The sequence below is a fragment of the Girardinichthys multiradiatus genome, chromosome 5 (genome assembly GCF_021462225.1).
Source record: "Girardinichthys multiradiatus isolate DD_20200921_A chromosome 5, DD_fGirMul_XY1, whole genome shotgun sequence".
In the NCBI taxonomy this organism is placed as follows: Eukaryota; Metazoa; Chordata; class Actinopteri; order Cyprinodontiformes; family Goodeidae; genus Girardinichthys; species Girardinichthys multiradiatus.
The window spans coordinates 17,627,586-17,648,937 of NC_061798.1; the positions used below are offsets into that span (position 1 = coordinate 17,627,586).

The 21,352-nt window shown below is 39.9% G+C and overlaps 1 protein-coding gene across 1 annotated transcript in view; it reads left to right on the forward strand.

Moving 5' to 3' along the window:
• Positions 1-21,352, forward strand: part of ctnna2 (catenin (cadherin-associated protein), alpha 2) — a 466,961-nt gene that overhangs the window by 378,675 nt on the left and 66,934 nt on the right. Inside the window, exons 11-12 of the mRNA XM_047366904.1 lie at positions 592-748; positions 4,661-4,861. Of these exons, the coding sequence (XP_047222860.1) occupies positions 592-748; positions 4,661-4,861 (358 nt within the window). The remainder of the gene's footprint in view (positions 1-591; positions 749-4,660; positions 4,862-21,352) is intronic.

The following is a 21,352-nucleotide window of genomic DNA, read 5'->3' on the forward strand; positions in this document are numbered from 1 at the left end:
ACAGGTTTAGAAAAGAATAAAAAAGTTTGCAGTCAAAAAAATCCTGTTGAATATATGAATTTTAAATGGTGAGGCTTAAAATGTTTGGGTGAAAAAAAAAGTCTTCTAAGCCATAATTATCCTGGATTATATTTTTAAGGCACTCGCTTTGGGTTTATTCAGATGTCTGACCCTTCTTTTGCCTTTACCTATAATTTACAGATGGAGCTGTGGCATGGGGGCTTCCATATTTAAATTGGAGTTGGCAAAGACATCTATTTAGAGTCAGTGAGAAAAGAAAATGTTGAAAGATTGAGCTCCATTTTTCTGTTTAAGATTGTCCAACTTTACAGAGCTAAGTATTTTAGGTTTACATTTTGAGGCAATAAGGAATTGCATTTTTTGTCTTTTTTAAAGACAAGCAGGGTAAAGCAGGGTTATTATTTATGTTGTTGTTTGCAGCAACCAAACATACATACTGAGCATAATAATATCGCAAAACATGTCCTAAATCAGAGAAAACTGGTAATTGTTCAAAAATGAGTTTATTTTATTAACATAAATGCATATGGAATGCAATAACATTACAACAAGGACTGTCTTCCTGTCAAGGTTATAAATGCTGCGCTCACTCTGGCTGCCCGGCCTCAAAGCAAGGTGGCCCAGGACAACATGGACGTGTTCAAGGATCAGTGGGAGAAGCAAGTGCGCATTCTGACTGAGGCAGTGGACGACATCACATCTGTGGACGACTTCCTTTCTGTCTCAGGTAAGAGTGTGCTTGTATTTTTCACAGCAGTATGGTTTCCAAGATGACTTCTTCAAGAGAAAAAAGACAAAAAGAAAAACATACTAACATATTAAATCTGCTGTAACTATCTTTTTTATCTTGCCATGTTTTTTGGCATATCCAAAATCTTTGTTAGGAAATGTTTAGGAAATGTATAGCATTTTGTGAAACAACAAGTTAAATCTATATTTATTTATATGTATTGGGATGAAGTGTGTGAAATTTAAAGTGCTTTACTGCTTCTGGATAGGGTCTATTTCTTTTGCTGAGATGTAAGAGTCTTATTTAAATACCGTATTTTCCGCACTATAAGGCGCACCTTCAATGAATGGCCTATTTTAGAACTGTTTTCATATATAGGGCACACCGGATTATAAGGCGCATAGAATAGAAGCTACTGCAATCAAACGTTTGACTGGGGTTGCGTTATGCATCCACTAGATGGAGCTGTGCTAAAGAGAATGTCAACAAAACAGTCAGATAAGTCAGTCAGTCAAACTTTATTAATACACTACAAACCAGCGTTCTGATAACTCCATTCACTCTCATGGTAAGGTCTCCTCTACATAGAATTCTATTGAATAGAGCCAACCGCACGTTAGGAATGCATTGGAGTCTATGAAGTTGAAGTTGAAATCAAACGTTAGTTAAAACGTGAAAGGGAACTTTTTCCTGATTCAGTAAACACGTAAAAGAAACAGTTTGATGCACTAAATCAAACGTTAGTACATTCACAATATAGTAGCGTTAACTCTCGAAATTGTTCAAATTGATCTTCTTTTCAGTGATCTTGTTTTTGCAGTATGCGCGGAACGTGGCCAGCTTTTCTTGGTAATCTTTTGGCAGTTGCTGCGAGACGGTAGTTTGTGTGCGAATGGAGAGATTACGTCTTTTCATAAAACGAAAACACCAAGAAGGACCGCCTTGAAATTCATTGATGTTCATGTCCTGTGCTAGCGCTGTTGCCTTCATACGAATAGTGACTGTAGAGACGCTTCTACTTGCTGCTCTCTGTTCAACAACCCACTGTTCGAGTTTGTCCTCCAACTGTGGCTATCTCGCTTTATTCCCTCGGAAACTCTTTTTAGTCTTCTTTACTTGGTACAGGTCATCTTCTTGCTTCCTCCACTTCCGTACCATTGATTCATTAATGTTGAATTCTCTCGCTGCTGCTCTATTCCCATGTTCGACTGCGTAGCTGACAGCCTTGAGTTTGAACTCAGCATCGTAAGCGTGTCTCTTGAAAGGTGCCATTTTGGGGACGTTATACACACACAAGTGGTGTTGGACTAGGAGTAAGCACAGTACAGGTGTTTACCGCTATTACTTCGGTGACGCCCCTGACTACGGTAGCCGTAATGCTGCAAGCGGTGCGGCTTTGTAGTTTACCAGTCGTACTGAAACATTTTAACAGAGCGCCGTGTACAACCAGTATGGATCAACCAATTAACCAATTGATCCATATATAAGGCGCTCCGGATTACAAGGCGCACTGTAATTTTTTGAGAAAATTAAAGGTTTCTAAATGCGCCTTATAGCGCGGAAAATACGGTACTTTCACAATTAGGGGTCTTTGACTTACAGTACAGACGAAAAGTTTGGACACACCTTCTCATTCAAAGAGTTGTCTTTATTTTCATGACTATGAATATTGTAGCTTCACACTGAAGGCATCAAAACTATGAATTAACACATGTGGAATTATATACTGAACAGAAAAGTGTGAAACAACTGAAAATATGTCTTATATTCTAGGTTCTTCAAAGTAGCCACCTTTTGCTTTGATTACTGCTCTGCACACTCTTGGCATTCTATTGATGAGCTTCAAGAGGTAGTCACCTGAAATGGTTTTCCAACAGTCTTGAAGGAGTTCCCAGAGATGCTTAGCACTTGTTGGCCCTTTTGCCTTCACTCTGCGGTCCAGCTCACCCCAAACTATTTCGATTGGGTTCAGGTCCGATGACTGTGGAGGCCAGGTCATCTGGAGCAGCACCCCATCACTCTCCTTCTTGGTCAAATAGCCCTTACACAGCCTGGAGGTGTGTTTGGGGTCATTGTCCTGTTGAAAAATAAATGATGGTCCAACTAAACGCAAACCGGATGGAATAGCATGCCGCTGCAAGATGCTGTGGTAGCCATGCTGGTTCAGTCTGCCTTCAATTTTGAATAAATCCCCAACCGTGTCACCAGCAAAGCACCCCCACACCATCACACCCCCTCCTCTATGCTTCACGGTGGGAACCAGGCATGTAGAGTCCATCCGTTCACCTCTTCTGCGCTTCACAAAGACACGGTGGTTGGAACCAAAGATCTCAAACTTGGACTCATCAGACCAAAGCACAGATTTCCACTGGTCTAATGTCCATTCCTTGTGTTCTTTAGCCCAAACAAGTCTCTTCTGCTTGTTGCCTGTCCTCAGCAGTGGTTTCCTAGCAGCTATTTTACCATGAAGGCCTGATTCACACAGTCTCCTCTTAATAGTTGTTCTAGAGATGTGTCTGCTGCTAGAACTCTGTGTGGCATTGACCTGTTCTCTAATCTGAGCTGCTGTTAACCTGCAATTTCTGAGGCTGGTGACTCGGATGAACTTATCGTCCGCAGCAGAGGTGACTCTTGGTTTTCCTTTCCTGGGGCGGTCCTCATGTGAGCCAGCTTCTTTGTAGCGCCTGATGGTTTTTGTGATTGCACTAGGGGACACTTTCAAAGTTTTCCCAATTGTTTGGACTGACTGACCTTCATTTCTTAAAGTAATGATGGCCACTCGTTTTTCTTTACTTAGCTGCTTTTTCTTGCTATAATACAAATTCTAACAGTCTATTCAGTAGGACTATCAGCTGTGTACTGTATCCACCTCCTGCACAACACAACTGATGGTCACAACCCCATTTTTAAGGCTTGAAATCCCACTTATTAAACCTGACAGGGCACACCTGTGAAGTGAAAACCATTTCAAGTGACTACCTCTTGAAGCTCATCAACAGAATGCCAAGAGTGTGCAGAGCAGTAATCAAAGCAAAAGGTGGCTACTTTGAAGAACCTAGAAAATAAGACATATCTTCAGTTGTTCCACACTTTTTTGTTCAGTATATAATTCCACGTGTGTTAATTCATAGTTTTGATGCCTTCAGTGTGAAGCTACAATATTCATAGTCATGAAAATAAAGAAAACTCTTTGAATGAGAAGGTGTGTCCAAACTTTTGGTCTGTACTGTATTTGAAAAAGGGACAATGTAAAACCCAAACTTAAATGTCACCATTTAATGTGTTTTACCAAGATTATACCTTTAAGCTCATTCACATCTGCAGTTCTTTTGGAAACTTGGCAACTGACCGAATATGTTTTAAGCTTTATTGAAAAATAAGTCAGGCTGTCATCAGCATGCCGAGGTGAGGGAATCTTGAGTAGTGCAAACAGAGCTTCTGGACAGGATGACAAGAGATGAAGTAATGTCATAAATTGGGTCATTGCTCCGATATTTAAGTAGCACTCACATACATTTTTGTAGCAGGTATGTGTTGTATAAATTGCATCCCACAGTTGCAATGCTTACCAAGAAATGCATGGCACACTGGCTATACTGGAACTTCAGTATCACATTCACTTTATTTTCCTAAGGCGGAATATCCCACTACACCCTCTAAACACAGAACAGATATGCAGTTGTGTAGAGAGGGGTATAGCATTCAGAGAGGAATGTGATATATTTACCCAGTGAAGATGATATGTGATGATCAGCAAACATTTTTAAAGAGGTACTTTATTCTTCGAAGAGAAAAAGTGGTTCTCTTGAGAAAAACAATCTAATTTCATACAGTATTTCTGTTTTTAAAGGAGAAAAAAGGTTTAGTCTCACTTGTTTGATTCAAGCCGATTTCATTCTTTCTCTCCAGAGAACCACATCCTTGAGGACGTCAACAAATGTGTAATTGCCCTGCAAGAGGGAGACGTGGACACTCTTGACCGGACTGCTGGAGCCATTCGTGGACGAGCTGCTCGTGTGGTCCACATCATTAACGCTGAGATGGAAAACTACGAACCTGGGGTCTACACTGAGCGTGTGCTGGAGTCCATCAAGCTCCTGTCAGAAACTGGTTAGTGCACAATGCTGGTGTAGCACAAAGAAGCCATAGTTTAACATATTATTTTTACTCTGCATCATAGAATCTTGTCTTATACATGCATATTTTGCTATGAGCCATTTGGCAAAACTCTTTTCTTTGCAGTAATCTCAAGCTCACGTTCAGACAAATGTCCATATTCTAACATCTACTGTAGCTTCCTTTTCTGGGTGAATGCTCAGTTCCCCACATTTATATTTAGTGAATTGGCTCTAACACACAAGCTGGACACTGTTTGTGAGTCCCTTTACCAGTTCTGGCTCCCATCCATTTTTCATCAGTTATTTATTTTCCTCTTACTGTGCACTGTCAGGGTTTATTCTAGAAGACTGAAATGTATCTCTGTGGTAGGCAAGACAGAATAAACAAATTCCCTCAGTCAACACTAAAGTGGGAAAAAGTATCTTCAAAGTAGACTCTTTCTGTTTTGAGTATTTTTATCAAATTTAAAAATTAGGAGAAAATGCAGTATAAATTAATTCCTTAGATTATACGATGATTTGAGACGTTTGAGTATTATATTGCCTGTAATTGGTGTTTTGCATAAAAAGGTTCAGATAAAATTCTGAATTAATTTGTTCTTCTAGGTACAGCCACATTGCTTTAACATAGATACATAAACACTACAGACAACCAAATTGATGTAATAATGTAACATTCAAGTAAAGTCTCTAACCTCATACATGATTCTCCTATAGTTACAACTGCGCAATAAACACATTGGGAGGAAAATGTAACCCTGGGATCCATTTGAACAAAATGGCTGAACAGAGAAAATAGGAAATGTTGAAGCAGACTGGTTTTGCCTTCAACTGATCCCTTTTTTATTTCAGATTTACAGATTTAAATAGTTGGGATACTTATCTCAGTCAATGAAGAAACCGTTAAATCAGCTGGTTAGAAATAAGTCATAAACAACTATAGCTTTGAATGTATTGTTGGAGCCATAACGTCACAAAAGTGGATCTGATAATTTCTTTGTCTCATGCCTGTTTCATTGACCCCTTTTTCTGCCAATTCCCAGTATAAGTATTATTTCTATTGTTTCATACCAGTTAGCCATTAGCTGATGGTGGCAAGGAGCTAGGTTGCTTGTGAGCTAAACAGTCGCTATGTTGGTCTGGTCTTCCTGTTTTTTGTCGGCTGACAGTGGCTGGTCCAAACTCTTTCATCTATGTGGATATGTCCAGAGAGATCCATTATTACTTGATACTACTTGATTATTCCTATCTTCGCCCATAAATTACTGGTTTGATCTCCATAATTACTCAGTTTGCATTCACTATAAATTGATTGATTTTTTAATTTTTACTCTTGATTATTATTTTATCCTTTCAGTAGTTAGTGAGCATCCTAGTTAGGTGAAAGTTTGGCAAAACTAATTTGTTTAATACATTTTCACATAGATAAAGAGAAGGCGTCTGTGCTTATTTTATATGAAAGCGATCTGTTAATAAGATTAGTGCTCAATTACTCCTTTGATTAATGGTTTAATAGTACAGCTACATTTAACGTGATTTTGGCTAACAATTATTAATAACCAACTCCAGTTGTTAATTTTAATTATCAACAGTTACTAGTAGCTAAATAATCCCAATTGTTGTGCTAGTAACTCAATAATTATTAATTATGATTTTTAATTATACGTTTTAATACATCCAATAATTATAACTGCACAAAAGTATGGTGTGGTTGGACTTTTATGAAAATGTTTATTGCAGTCCACATCCACTTTCTTTTAACTGATGTTTCTTTGGACAAAATATTGATATCCAGGTTTCTGACAGTTGCAGCACCTTGCATCAAGAAGTAAATAAAAAGGAATGGAAAATACTTTGCGATTATAGGATACATTAAATATAATAAGTTTTGTGTTTCTTTTAGCCCCTTTCATAGCATTCTTTTGAGCACGCACCCACTGTTTTGGAATTGATCATAAAAACCTAAAAGCCAATGGAAAACATGATATCCCTGCCTGATGGTTGGTGTTCTCTTTTTATTTATCAGCATCAGTTACGGATTGTCTGGCCTCAGCAGACAACATCCATTCCCCAATCTATAGAGTGAGTGCTAACATCAGTAAAATACAATTTACCATCAGTATAATAATGCTAATTAAAAGTGAATAAAAAGTTTACATTCTGACTGTATTTGAATTGACAATTTGTATTTCATTCAACAATAAATTTAAACAGTACCTTCTATAGTTCTTTGAGAATTGAAGACTTTTATATTACAATTAGTTTTGGGATTTCATTTATGCTTTCTAAAACTACAGGTCCTTCACAAAATATTAGCATATTGTGATAAAGTTCATTATTTTCCATAATGTCATGATGAAAATTTAACATTCATATATTTTAGATTCATTGCACACTAACTGAAATATTTCAGGTCTTTTATTGTCTTAATACGGATGATTTTGGCATACAGCTCATGAAAACCCAAAATTCCTATCTCACAAAATTAGCATATTTCATCCAACCAATAAAAGAAAAGTGTTTTTAATACAAAAAACGTCAACCTTCAAATAATCATGTACAGTTATGCACTCAATACTTGGTCGGGAATCCTTTGGCAGAAATGACTGCTTCAATGCGGCGTGGCATGGAGGCAATCAGCCTGTGGCACTGCTGAGGTCTTATGGAGGCCCAGGATGCTTCGATAGCGGCCTTTAGCTCATCCAGAGTGTTGGGTCTTGAGTCTCTCAACGTTCTCTTCACAATATCCCACAGATTCTCTATGGGGTTCAGGTCAGGAGAGTTGGCAGGCCAATTGAGCACAGTGATACCATGGTCAGTAAACCATTTACCAGTGGTTTTGGCACTGTGAGCAGGTGCCAGGTCATGCTGAAAAATGAAATCTTCATCTCCATAAAGCTTTTCAGCAGATAGAAGCATGAAGTGCTCCAAAATCTCCTGATAGCTAGCTGCATTGACCCTGCCCTTGATAAAACACAGTGGACCAACACCAGCAGCTGACACGGCACCCCAGACCATCACTGACTGTGGATACTTGACACTGGACTTCTGGCATTTTGGCATTTCCTTCTCCCCAGTCTTCCTCCAGACTCTGGCACCTTGATTTCCGAATGACATGCAGAATTTGCTTTCATCCGAAAAAAGTACTTTGGATCACTGAGCAACAGTCAAGTGCTGCTTCTCTGTAGCCCAGGTCAGGTGCTTTTGCCGCTGTTTCTGGTTCAAAAGTGGCTTGACCTGGGGAATGCGGCACCTGTAGCCCATTTCCTGCACACGCCTGTGCACGGTGGCTCTGGATGTTTCTACTCCAGACTCAGTCCACTGCTTCCGCAGGTCCCCCAAGGTCTGGAATCGGCCCTTCTCCACAATCTTCCTCAGGGTCCGGTCACCTCTTCTCGTTGTGCAGCGTTTTGTGCCACACTTTTTCCTTCCCACAGACTTCCCACTGAGGTGCCTTGATACAGCACTCTGGGAACAGCCTATTCGTTCAGAAATTTATTTCTGTGTCTTACCCTCTTGCTTGAGGGTGTCAATAGTGGCCTTCTGGACAGCAGTCAGGTCGGCAGTCTTACCCATGATTGGGGTTTTGAGTGATGAACCAGGCTGGGAGTTTTAAAAGCCTCAGGAATCTTTTGCAGGTGTTTAGAGTTAACTCGTTGATTCAGATGATTAGGTTCATAGCTCGTTTAGAGACCCTTTTAATGATATGCTAATTTTGTGAGATAGGAATTTTGGGTTTTCAAGAGCTGTATGCCAAAATCATCCATATTAAGACAATAAAAGACCTGAAATATTTCAGTTAGTGTGCAATGAATCTAAAATATATGAATGTTAAATTTTCATCATGACATTATGGAAAATAATAAACTTTATCACAATATGCTAATATTTTGAGAAGGACCTGTATTGTGCATTTCATTAATGTGGTGTGGCCATCAAAAACATCTGAGCTAACAGGTTACATATATGTTCACTTGGTTAATTGTTACTCAACTCCTAACAAAAGGAAAAGAAAATATTTTCATCTTAATATGTATGCTTACCCTTTGGAAAAACAGGAGCAGTATTTAATATAACAAAGTTTCCTTAACTTCATTAAAAAGATACACCCATGTGCCATGTTTTTATCAAGTTAGCCTGCCGCTTTTGCTGTTGTATTTCTTCACTCCACAAATGTTAACATACAGAAAATATTTCGGCATTTAAAGCAGGACTTAAATTGGGCTTTCTGCCTCTTCTGCCCTGAGACGATCTTTATATGAATTTGTGCTGTGTAATAAAACAGAACTGATTTTAATTTAAAGTATATGTGATCTTTAGAAGCTAGTTATCAAAATTACCTTGATGGGACGCTGTGAAGTAAAACATGCACAGCCACATAGAGTGATGTTACTGTCATATGTGGAATGCTGTTTATGAGAAATTATATTTCAAGAGCCAGCAGAAAACAAATAAAAACTGAATGGAGAGATTTTATAGGCTCAGAAAACATGGCTGGGTGCATGGATGAGCCTTCAGAATGTACTGCAGAGCTTTTGTGAAATCAGCAGTGTATCTGGGAGGAGAAGCACATTTTTGAGGAACAGCAGAGCATATTTGCACGCAAGTGAGGATGTTTTGAGCTTGAGGGCAGAGTTTTAGGGAGAGCAGTACAATAAGTCAGTGTCAAAATAAGGAAAAAGGCTTACACTGAAAATATAGGTCTACTTATAGTCATAATCCACTGCTGCTTATATACCTACTCAAAGAATAATGCTAATCAGGGGTGATCAAATTTTGAAGTGCTTCTGTATACTGTCTTTTAAAATTTAGAGTTGTGGATACTTACTATCTCAAAACATTGAATAACTTACCATGATGCTGTTGTTGAAAATGTTATTTTTACATTCATAGGGTTGGTCTATGACACGGTAATAAGGCATGTAGGAATATCCAAAAATGGCAAAAAAGTTGAAAGGCACACCACTACCACGCATTAAACGTGCAGCATTTATAATGCAATGTTGTGATCAAATATGTTACATTATATATTTCCAAAGTTTAACACTGGGAATTTAGCTTTTATTTCGTTGAATTGATGTGTCCTTCTTCTTAATACCTTTCTTAACTAGAGGTATCGAGAAATATACAAAAATATGCTATATTAAGTTTATGAGAACAAGACAATAAAAGATTTAGCAATATTTGAGGGAAAACTACAAATCCCAAAATGTGTGTTTTCATTAATAGTATACATTTTTCATTAAAAAATATATTTTAATTATGTTTTAACACTATTTAAATCATGGTAGAAGTGGAGTGAAGAAGTAGAAGTGGAGGAGGAGCATAAATACCTCAGTGTTCACCAGGACAACAGACTAGAGACGCAACAATGAGTCGGTGTACAAAAATTAACAGAGCAGACTGTACTTCCTGATAAAGCTGAGGTCCTTCAGTTTTGCCAAAAGATGCTGAAGATCTTCTATAAGTCTGCTGTGAAGGGTGTGATATCTTCTGCCGTCATCTATTGGCATAGCAATTGTAGCCAACCGGGCTGACAAGTCATCTTTTTTAGCCACCTCCACTATATATTTTATATACACTATACTATACTATAATATACTATACTATACTATACTATACTATACTATACTATACCACTTTAAAGTAGGAGTCTCCAACAAGGATATAACAGTTAATCGAGCACAAAGCCCCTCACACTTCCCTTTGACAAGAAAATGTATGACCTATTTATATTACAAAGTTTGCTGTGTTTATTGCTTTGAGTATTATCATTAAAACTGCTAATGCTGGTCATGCACAGGAAATTTTAAACATCCTATGTCAGTGTCTATATATCAAGAATTCACTTCTTGTGAACACTGCTTCGTCTTCCGTTCCTGCTGTGTAGCAGCTTTATTTTTTTAAGATCGACAGCTATTATTTTGGAGAGGTACTACAGGGAGTATAATTATTGGATGTAAACATTAACTTCTCCATGAAGCTTCATCTGGCACAATCCTTTACCAGTGTTTGACTACAGTCTCTCAGTCTGTCAGCACACAGCAAGATAAAAATAAATGAAAGCGTGGTGTAGGAAAGAATGCAAGTCATATCTATAAAAACTAGAAAATGTTACTGTGTTTATGCCCTTGCAATGTTTTTTACAACAATGTAGTGCCTGTCAGAGGCTAAAATCGTATTAAAAGTTTACACTAGGCAGCGGCCCAAGGTCACACAAGAAGATAAGCAAATCTGACTGGATATTGGAGGGAGGCTATGATCACTGAAGATGGGATGTAGCAATGCTTACAATGTTGTCAGTAAGAAGGTTTGCAGCCCGCTGAAGAGGAGGTGCAAGCTCATCCTTAACAGGATTAAGATGTAATGAAGGCATTTTTTACAGTGTTAGAGGCAAGAATGAAGTTTTTTTTTGTGGTTTTTTTTTAATTTTTTATTACATTGTACCGAAAGCATACTTAACATGGTGTATGCATTAGAGCTGGTGATTCTGTATACTGTGCAATAATACACCTACAAAACATACCTGCTTTAGACATTTAAAGGTAAACAAATGATTTTCTTAATACAGTCTTCTATAATGTTTTATAATTCAGAAAAAGACTAAACATAAATTTAAAAAAAAGCTGAATTTTGTTTTTCTTACAAAGATTTTTGTTCTCTAAAAGAGCTGTGCAAATTGTCTAAAAGTATAATCGAACATGCCCTTTAAAAATATACTGTGACAAACACCAGACAAAACAGAGGTGCAAGATGAAAGGAAATAAGTCATTTATCCATTGATGGTCTAGAAGAATACAATTTGACCGTAATCCCTCCTGTCTACAAAAAAGCGGAGTGTCTTCTGACAAGCCATTTTACTCTGTCCACCCCCACCTTTCTGTTCTACTTTTTTATCTGCCACCCTCCCTGCTCCAGATTCTACCTCTCCCATTAGAGCCCATTTAGCGAGGCGGTATATCTGTTGTTTCGCTCGTTACTTTCATCTGCCAGGATAATTGAGAGACACAATCAGCTCCCCTCCCTATTAGCTGATAAGTCGCAAACGGCACTCGCTGAGTCACGTGCGCTCAGGAAGCCATCTGTCTGAGCCCCTCTTCTGGCGCTCAGCTTCACCATAATAGACTACTTACACTGTTGGTTGTATGGTATTTTAAGCACATTCTGGTCTGTTATTGCATAATTTGGTTTAATTGATTAGGGTAATTAATTAATGACATATCATGGCAATATCTGATGAACACTTGAGGTCAATTTTGTACAACCATAACCTTGTCAAACACTTTGACTTCATAATTGTGCTGCTGTTCTATTAATCCTGCAGGGAGCATGTATCCAGTTTCAACAGTCAGCATGACACAGACGTATTATGTCAGCAATACTGAGAACAACAACTGGAGAACTGTTGATGATGCACCATTACATTGGTTCCCCACTGATTCATCATGTATTTGTTTTTTTCAGGAGTTGACATCATGAAGCAACTTGAGTGGTTTTTCATTATCAATCTGACACAGTACTTGAATGTTCAAACAAAGATGAGACACTGTACAACACTAAGTAATTATCCTCTAAGTTTGCTCAACTGAAGAATTTGTTCAACTAGAAACTTAAAACAGTTTGAAGCCTGATTCCTAAACAGAAAAAGAAGCAAAATGTTATCATGCTGATCCTTGCAAAGTCAGTCATAGCCATTACACTTTTTCACATTTTGTTATATTACAATCACAACCTGTGGGAGCTTTATGTCATAAACCAACACAAAGCAGAGTGGCATTATGAAGTTAAAAGACAATACATGTTTTATTTATTTTGTTTATTTTTAAGTAACGAAAATATAAACATTTTATGTTTCTTTGTATTTACCCTCCTTGAGTGAATATGTTGTAGACCTCATTTGTTGCAATTACAGTTGCAAATTTTCTGGGATATGTTTACCATCTTTGCACATCTACTGACTTCTTAAGCTCAGTCAGACTGGATGGGGAACATCACTTTTCAAGTCTTTAGTGTCCTTGTCCAGTTGGAAGGAGAACCTCTATCCTAGTCTTAAGTCTTTTGCAACTTCTAACTCACTTTCTTCCAGGATTGACCTATATTAAGTTGCATCCATCTAATCCTCTATTGAACCCATTATTATATACCTACTGGAGAAAAGCATCCCCACAACATGATGTTGCCACCATGTTTTACTATGCGGATGCAAGGTGATGTGTATTGTTGGTTCTCCAACACACACAGCGACTTAGGCCAAAAAGGTTACAATTTTCATCTCATCTGACAAGAACCTTATCTTAAACATGTTTGCATTGGTTGTATCAAATTGCAAGCATGAGTTCTTATGGATTTGGGATAGTATACACAGATTAACACAAATGCCACTGATAATATAAGTCTAAATTGAAAATGTTAAATAGTTAAAGTTAACCTTGATTAATTTACTTTTTTATTTTCTATATTCCTGTTCGTAGAACTTTATAGTTATCTTTGAGCAAGAATAAAATAAATACATTCAAAAAAATCAAAAGTGTTTCACCAGCAGATTTTTAATTACCATCAGATTTGTAGAATTGTGCCACACAGAGTGGCATCATGTTGGAGTAGCTCTGTTGTTTTCATTCTAATATCTTATTTTTTAAAACTTGAATTCCTCCTGCTTTTTTGGAGGATTGTTCCCTCTAGTATTGGATACTGTGCTGTTGGAAGGATTTTTTTCTACTTGGAACATTTGTTATGATGCGTAACCATAGCAACAAGGTGTGTTTTTTTGTTCATTTTTATAACTGAGAGAAGCTGATTAACATCTCAAAAGCTCAAATAATACCTTAAATACGATCTCAAATTCCCAATGAGTTGAAAAGGAGGAGCCATGGATGCAGAGCCAGAACCAGAGAAAAGAGAGAAGGAGGAAGTTAAAACCATCTCTTTATTCGAATATGATGGACAACAATGGTGGGCTACAACAACCCTTTGAAGAAACCTGCATAATATGAGCTTATACAACATTTATTTTGTCTTTGGGATTAATACAGTATTTGTCAATTGAAATGAATTGAGATATAAATAAAGTATTGTTCTATAGATAATAAGTATATCCATATCTTCTATAAGTTTGTTGTGGAGAGTGTGATAGCAGAAGAGATCACACTCTCCACAACATATCTTCTATACGTCTGTTGTGGAGAGTGTGATCTCTTCTGCCATCATCTGCTGGGGTAGCAGCATTAGAGCCAGGGACTTAAAAAAGCTCAACAAGCTGATGAAGAAGGCTGGCTCTGTTCTAGGGACTCCTCTGTAACCTCTGTAGATCATTGTGCAAAGAAGGATTCTTCATAAAATGAAGAACATTATGGAGAACGCTGAGCATCCTCTTCATGAGACTGTCATACAACAACAGAGTGTCTTCAGTCAGAGGCTTCTTCAGATCTGCTATTAGACAGACCGCTACAGGAGTTCCTTCCTGCCCACAGCCATCAGCATCTACAGCGGCTCTTTGAAGAAATCTACATAATGAGCTATAACAACATTTAATTTCCCTTTGGGATTAATAAAGTACTTTTGAATTGAATTGAATTGGAGTAGATCATATTTTTCTTTAAACAACGTCAAGGATTCACTAAAATAAATGTGGTGGTTGCCACAGCTATCATGATGTCTGCGACTGAAAATCCCACCTTTTTGACAACAAAACCTCTTCACTGGTGCAGTTCAGACCTGCTCATGTATTTGAAATGTTGATGCTCAGCAATCACTGACAACTCATCTTTCTTGGGCAAGAACTGTGTGTTGGAGCAATGACATTTCCCCCTCTTTCAAATCACTGTGATGTTGCAAAACTCACATTCTCAACTTGCCAAATAGCAGAATGGAACAGCTTTCTTAAATACTGACGGAGTTCACACTCATTGTCAGTGGCAGATATTAGATGTCCAAAGAAAAAGAGCAACTGTTGTGAGATACAAAAAATTACTAGAAATAAGTCTGGGTTCACTACTATTCTCCTTTGATACTAACCATTTGGACGTGGAACTAACATCCAACCTCAACAATCTGATCACATTGTTGTGACACATGTTCTTTTTAGAATGATGTCCATAGACATTGTAATGTTATCTGGGACACTTTCATCTGCATTAGTTTGGCAGCTTGATTGTAATTCATTCTAAGACCCCCTGAAGGACTATGCACTGACCGGACTCTTCTCCTTACAAAGCCCAGAGTAAGTTCCTGAGTGTGTTCAGTACTAAAACACAAACTAAAGAAAAGTTAGAATTAAATGGTGCTGTCAGCTAATTAGAAAAAAAATTAAATAGCTATTTAAGCAGCAGGTCTAAAGATTTTTTTTTAAGTTAAAAATTTAACTTTTTAAAGTTGTCAGAATTCATACTCGTTGTCTTCCGCTTCATCCGGGACTGGGTCGCGGGGGTAGCAGACCCAGTAAAGACACCCAGACGTCCCTCTCCCCAGACACCTCCTCTAGCTCCTCCAGGGTCAGCCAATAGACATAGTCCCTCCAGCATGTCCTGGGCCATCCCCTGGGCCTGCTCCTGGTGGAACATGCCTGGAACACCTCCCGAGGAAGGCGGGAGGCTCCTGGAGCTCCCTGCACAGGGCACCATGAGGGACACAGTTGAATGCCTTCTCCAGGTCTACAAAACACATGTGGACCGGTTGGGCAAACTCCCATGAATCCTCGAGTACCCTGTACATGGTGCAGAGTTGGTCCAGTGTTCCACAACCGAGGTTCGACTATCAGCTGGACTCTCAATACCCTGGCATAGGCCTTACAGGTAGGCTGAGGAGTGGGATCCCCCTGTAGTTGGAACACACCTTCCGGTCACCCTTCTTATGAAGGGGGACCACCACCCCAGTATGCCGGAGGCACTGTCGCCAACCCTGCCATTGTGGAGCTTTTTAACCACCTTGGTGACTTCAGCCTGGGTGATGAAGAGTCCAACCCTAAGGCCCCAGCCTCTGCTTCCAACAGGGGATGCGTGACGGCAGGATTGAGGAGATCCTCGAAGTACTCCTTCCACCGCCCGATAATATCCCCAGTCCACGTCGGCAGCTCCCCATCCCCACTGTAAACATGTTGACGATGCACTGCTTCCCTCTCCTGAAGCACCGGACAGTCTGCCAGAATCGCTTCAAGGTCATGGAGTTGAATACATCCCTGGTGGAGGGCTCCGCCAGACGTTCCCAGCAGAACCTCACTATGCGCTTGGGCCTGCCAAGTCTGTCTGGCTTCCTCCTCTTCCAGCAGATCCAACTCACCACCAGGTGGTGATCAGTGGACAGCTCAGCCCCTCTCTTCACTCTCTTCAGTGTCTAAAACATGTGGCCGAAGGTCTGAAGACGCGAAAACAAAGTTGATCATCGACCTCCTGCCTAGGCTGTCCTGGTGCCAAGTGCACTGATGAACACCCTTATGCTTGAACGTGTTGTTCATTATGGACAATCCATGACTAGCACAGAAGTCCTATAAGGAAACAGCACTCAGATTCAGATCGGGGAGGCCATTCCTCCTGATCACGCCTCTCCAGGTATCACTGTCATTTCCCACGTAGGCGTTGAAGTTCCCCAACAGAATGATGGAGTCCCTGGGAGGGGCACTATGCAGCACCCCCGACAAGGCTGGGTACTCCGCACTACCGCTTGGCCCATAGGCCAAAACAACAGTCAGAGACCTGTTCCCAACCCAAAGGCGCAGGGATGCGACCTTCTCATCCACTGGGGTAAACCCCAACACGAGACAGCTGAGCTGGGGGGCCACAAGCAAAATCACCCCAGCTCGCCGCCTCTCCCCGCAGGCCACTCCAGAGTAGAAGAGAGTCCTGCCCCTCTCGAGCAGAGGGGTTCCAGAGGCCATGCTCTGCGAGAAGGTAAGCCTGACTATTTCTAGTCGATATTTCTCGACCTCCCACACAAGCTCAGGCTCCTTCCCCCCCAGCGTGGTGACATTCCACATCCCTAGGCATCCAGAGATCAGGCTCCACCTTTGTCTGCTGCCCAATCCTCTTTGCATTATTCCTGGTTCCCCCTGCAGGTGGTAGGCCCACTGGGGGATGGCCTCGCATCTCTCGTTCGGGCTTGGCCCGGCCGGGTCCCATGAGGAGTAACCCTCCCACCAGGCATTTCCGACGAGTCCCGACCCCAGGTCTGCCTCCAGGGTGGGACCCCGGCTCCGTTGTACTGCGCAACGTCACGTTCCTCGATTGTTTGGTCCTCATGAAGGCGTCTTCAACCGCTCTTCGTCTGACCCGTAACCTGGAGCCTGTTTGCCATGCGAGACCCTACCAGTGGCATTTAAGCCCCAGACAACATAACATCTAGGATCATTCAAACACTCAACTCCCTCCACCATGTTAAGGTGACGATTCAAGGAGGGGCTGACCAGACTACTCTCCTTACAAAGCCCATAGTAACTTCCTGAGTGTGTTCAGTACTAAAACACAAACTAAAAAAAAGTTAGAATTAAATGCTGCTGTCAGCTAATTAGAAAAATTAAAAAGCTATTTAAGCAGAAGGTCTAAAGATTTTTTTTAAGTTAAAGGTTTAACTAAAGTCAGAATTCTTCTCGGTGGAAACACTTTCAGTTCTGAATTTTAATCTGGGGACATTGGGATAAAGTATGGTCATTTTTCTCTGCGGTATGTGATTTATTTTTTTATCATTTTAGAGCTGATTGTGAACTATTTCAGGCCAATCAAATAAGATCTCCCCACCTTTATGCAGCATTTCTTCCATACAGGGTATTGGGGGAGCTGATGCCTATTTCCAGCGGTCAACGGGCAAGAAGTGGGGTACACCCTGAACAAGTCGCCTGTCCATTGCAGGGCAACTCAGAGACACACAGGAGAAATACCATGAACATATCCATTCCCACATAAGGGCAATTTAGAAAGAACAATAAAGCTAACTTGTTTTTGGACTGTGGGAGGAAGCTGGAGTACCCAGAGAGAACCCATGCATGCACGGGGAGAACATGCAAACTCCATGCAGAAAGAACCTTGTCCAGGAGTTGAACCCAGGACCTTTTTGCTGCAAGGCAACAGTGACACCAACTGCACCACCGTGCAGCCCATGAAGACATTGTATTTAAAATGTTAGGACTGCACCTGTTTGGGTGAGAAGTCCAGGGAAATCATTTGAAGTAATCAAGCAGGCAAAAAGGTAAAATGTTCCCTGTACTCTACATCACAAAAATGGAACTCCGAAGTTTCTTTCTGAATAGCAATGTTGTGATGATAATGAGATGTTACTGAAACATCAATAGGCATGTTGATTTCCTGTTGTTTGTTCATTTGATATCACTATGTAACAGGGTTACAATTTCATCAGCACACAAAGTGGATAACTGCAATCTGGCTGCTTGGACAAATACTAATGCCAGGTCTGTATGGTCTAGCTTGTACAGTCTGCTCTGTCCCTTCTTGTAGATGGCTTCACAGTTGCATCTCCACTCTAGTCTGTTGTCCAGGTGAACACCGAGGTATTCATACTCCTGCACCACCTCCACCTCTTCTCCCATGATGGAAATAGTTTTTGACTTATTCCTGTTTCTCTTAAAATCTACAATCATCTCCTTTGTTTTAGTCACGTTCAAAACGAGATGATTGTTTCCACACCATGCCACAAAGCGGTCCACCACCTTCCTGTACTCAGCTTCTTGTCCATCTCTGATCCACCCCACAACTGCAGAATCATCCAAGTATTTCTGCAGATGACAGGAGTCTGTCTTGTACTGGAAGTCTGAGGTGTACAGAGTGAAAAGGAATGGTGAGAGTACAGTCCCCTGTGGTGCTCCTGTGCTGCTGACTACCTGGTTAGACTCACAACCCTTCAGTCTCACAAACTGTGGCCTGTTTGTCAGGTAGTCTTTGATCCAAGAGATTGTTGAGGCCTGCACCTGAGTCTTCTGGAGTTTTGACAAAGCAAATCAGGTTGTATTGTATTAAATGCACTGGAGAAATCAAACATGACCCTCACAGTGCTGCTGGCTTTGTCCAGATGACAGTGGGTTTGTTGAAGCAGGTGTACGAGGGCATCTTCAACTCCAACTCCACAGCGATAAGCAAACTGAAAGGGGTCCTGATAGTTTATTGTTTGCTTACCCAGGTGGGCCAGAGTATGCAAACAATATATATATATTTTCATATAAACATATGAAACTGGTGCATTAAATATGTTATGTTGAAAGTGGTACACTGTGATTGTATGCCTTTAATGTTTGTTTCCTTTTTGTTTAGATTATAAAATCTATTCTGTAACATGGAAAAAAATAAACTGGAACATGTTTTACAGATTGGTCAGAACTCAGCTAATACAGTCTAAACCAATGCAAAAAGTAGACCAGTCAGATCTTCTGAAGGAGATATATTACTTACATTTTAACCATTCTGACTACTAATAGAGTTATCAAGCCCAGGAACCAGCAGCTGTGTTACACCAGTGTTCATTGGCTTTGCCTTTCTCCATGATCTAAACTCTGATTCCTGTTTAGTTCATCTCTTAGTGGTAGTAGTTGGGGGGGGCTTTGTAAGGGCTACGATGCAGATCTTATCTGGCCCATATTGATTGTGGTGAACTTTTGCCGTCCTCTCCTCTCAGTCCTCCCAGAACCTGATGTCTATAGATCTGAGCACAGTCAAGGAGAAATCTATAGCTGGGGGAAAGATGATTAAGTTTTGCTGATCAATGAAAAAGGATATAGGACTACACATTTTTAGAGGGTACCAAGTCTAATTAACTAGACTTTACCAAAAAGAATCAATATCTGTCACCAAAGATTTCACTAAGCGATCTGAGTGAGAATTTTTGTGGAATTCATTGATACCGTTCCCCTTTTCCTCCTTTTCTGATTATTGTGCGAGTGTAAAACGTTTTTTTTTCTTTGCCCTTCATGTGTTTGTGCATTTTTCATCCTTCGAGGTGGCTGTTTGTGTTTTTATTTGATTACCACTGTGTTTATGCCCACCGCAGCTCACCCCATTCACCACCTCCTCCTTATCTTTTCTGACAGCTGTCACACCAACACAACGCTCACAACAATTGCAGTACTTGCCCTTTGACCTTGTCTCAATTTGCCCATCCCTCTTTCACCCATTGAGCTTGGTCACATTTATGCTTAAGCAGAGCCCAGGCAGCCAAAGAGTGCTGTGCAAGGCTGCACCATAGATTCCTGACAAACAGTCCACTCGCAGGTCTGAGATTGAAGCGTGTCCTTGAGAAGTTGAAAAATCAATAGCCTAATGGGAAAGTGGTTATGACTTCTCTCAGTTTACCCCCATCATACTCCTCCTTCTCTGTTGCACCTTTCTGCCTAGAATAACACTCTGTATTTCAAATAATCTACTTCTCAAAAAGACCCAGATTTTTTTAGGTTGCTCATTAATGTGAAGCCTGCAGAAAGATTAAAAACTGATATATGGTCCATAGTTTGTCACTGTGCCATTTACAAAAGCTTGGGAGGAGTCGCTCCTTGTTATTACATTAGGCTGGAGAAAATAGGATTTAACCAGGCTTTTGCTGTGAGTAATAACACATATAGTCACAGTGCATCCCACATGTCATGCCTGTAAATCAGTGGATCAAGTGCACTAAAAGGAAATGCAGCTGGGATTTAAGGGATAGGAGTAAAGACACTTCATATTGTCTCACTCTAACAAAATTCAGGGACTAGTGGTTTTTTTAATCAAAAAACCCACCCCGTTTACCTCAGAAGACACCAACTTAGACAAGCCTTTTCACAATTACACTCTAAAAAGAGTTAAAAACAACCCAATTTAGAAACAGATCAAATGTAGATTTCCAGCCCAAGGTTGGTGTAACACAACAGGTTTGGTTTATGAGTTTCACCCAGCATATTTGTTTCTCTTAATCAAACATAGTGAAACATGTCTTTATAACCGAGGTATCTACTGAACCAGGATTTTAGTGTTCCTTTACAGCCCTACTGATAAGACCTATTGATAAACAGTAAAATCTAAAGTAAAACAATCGTGCTCAGTAACACTGTATAAAATATTGCCTGTCTGCATTCACCTTATGAGTTAAGTTAAGAGAAGTTAAGTTTATTTATATAGCGCTTTTGAGCAACAAGGCACTCAAGGCGCTGTACATAAGGAAAAACATTACAATGATACAGAAAATCAAACAATAGAGGTAATTAAAAATAAAGAAAATAGAATGATGGATAAGAAAATGAAAGGAAAATTGGACTGAAAACTTAACTAATAATGTTTAGATGATACATTCAAAGGCCACTTTAAACAAATGCGTTTTTAATCTTGATTTAAAGCAACTTCGGGTTTTGACGCTTTTACAGTTTTCTGGGAGTTTATTCCAGATTAGTGGAGCATAAGAATTAAAAGCTGCTTCTCCATGTTTGGTTCTGGTTCTGGGTATGCAGAGTAGATTTGAGCCAGAAGACCTGAGAGGTCTGGGTGGTTGATACACTGACAACAAGTCTGTAATGTATTTT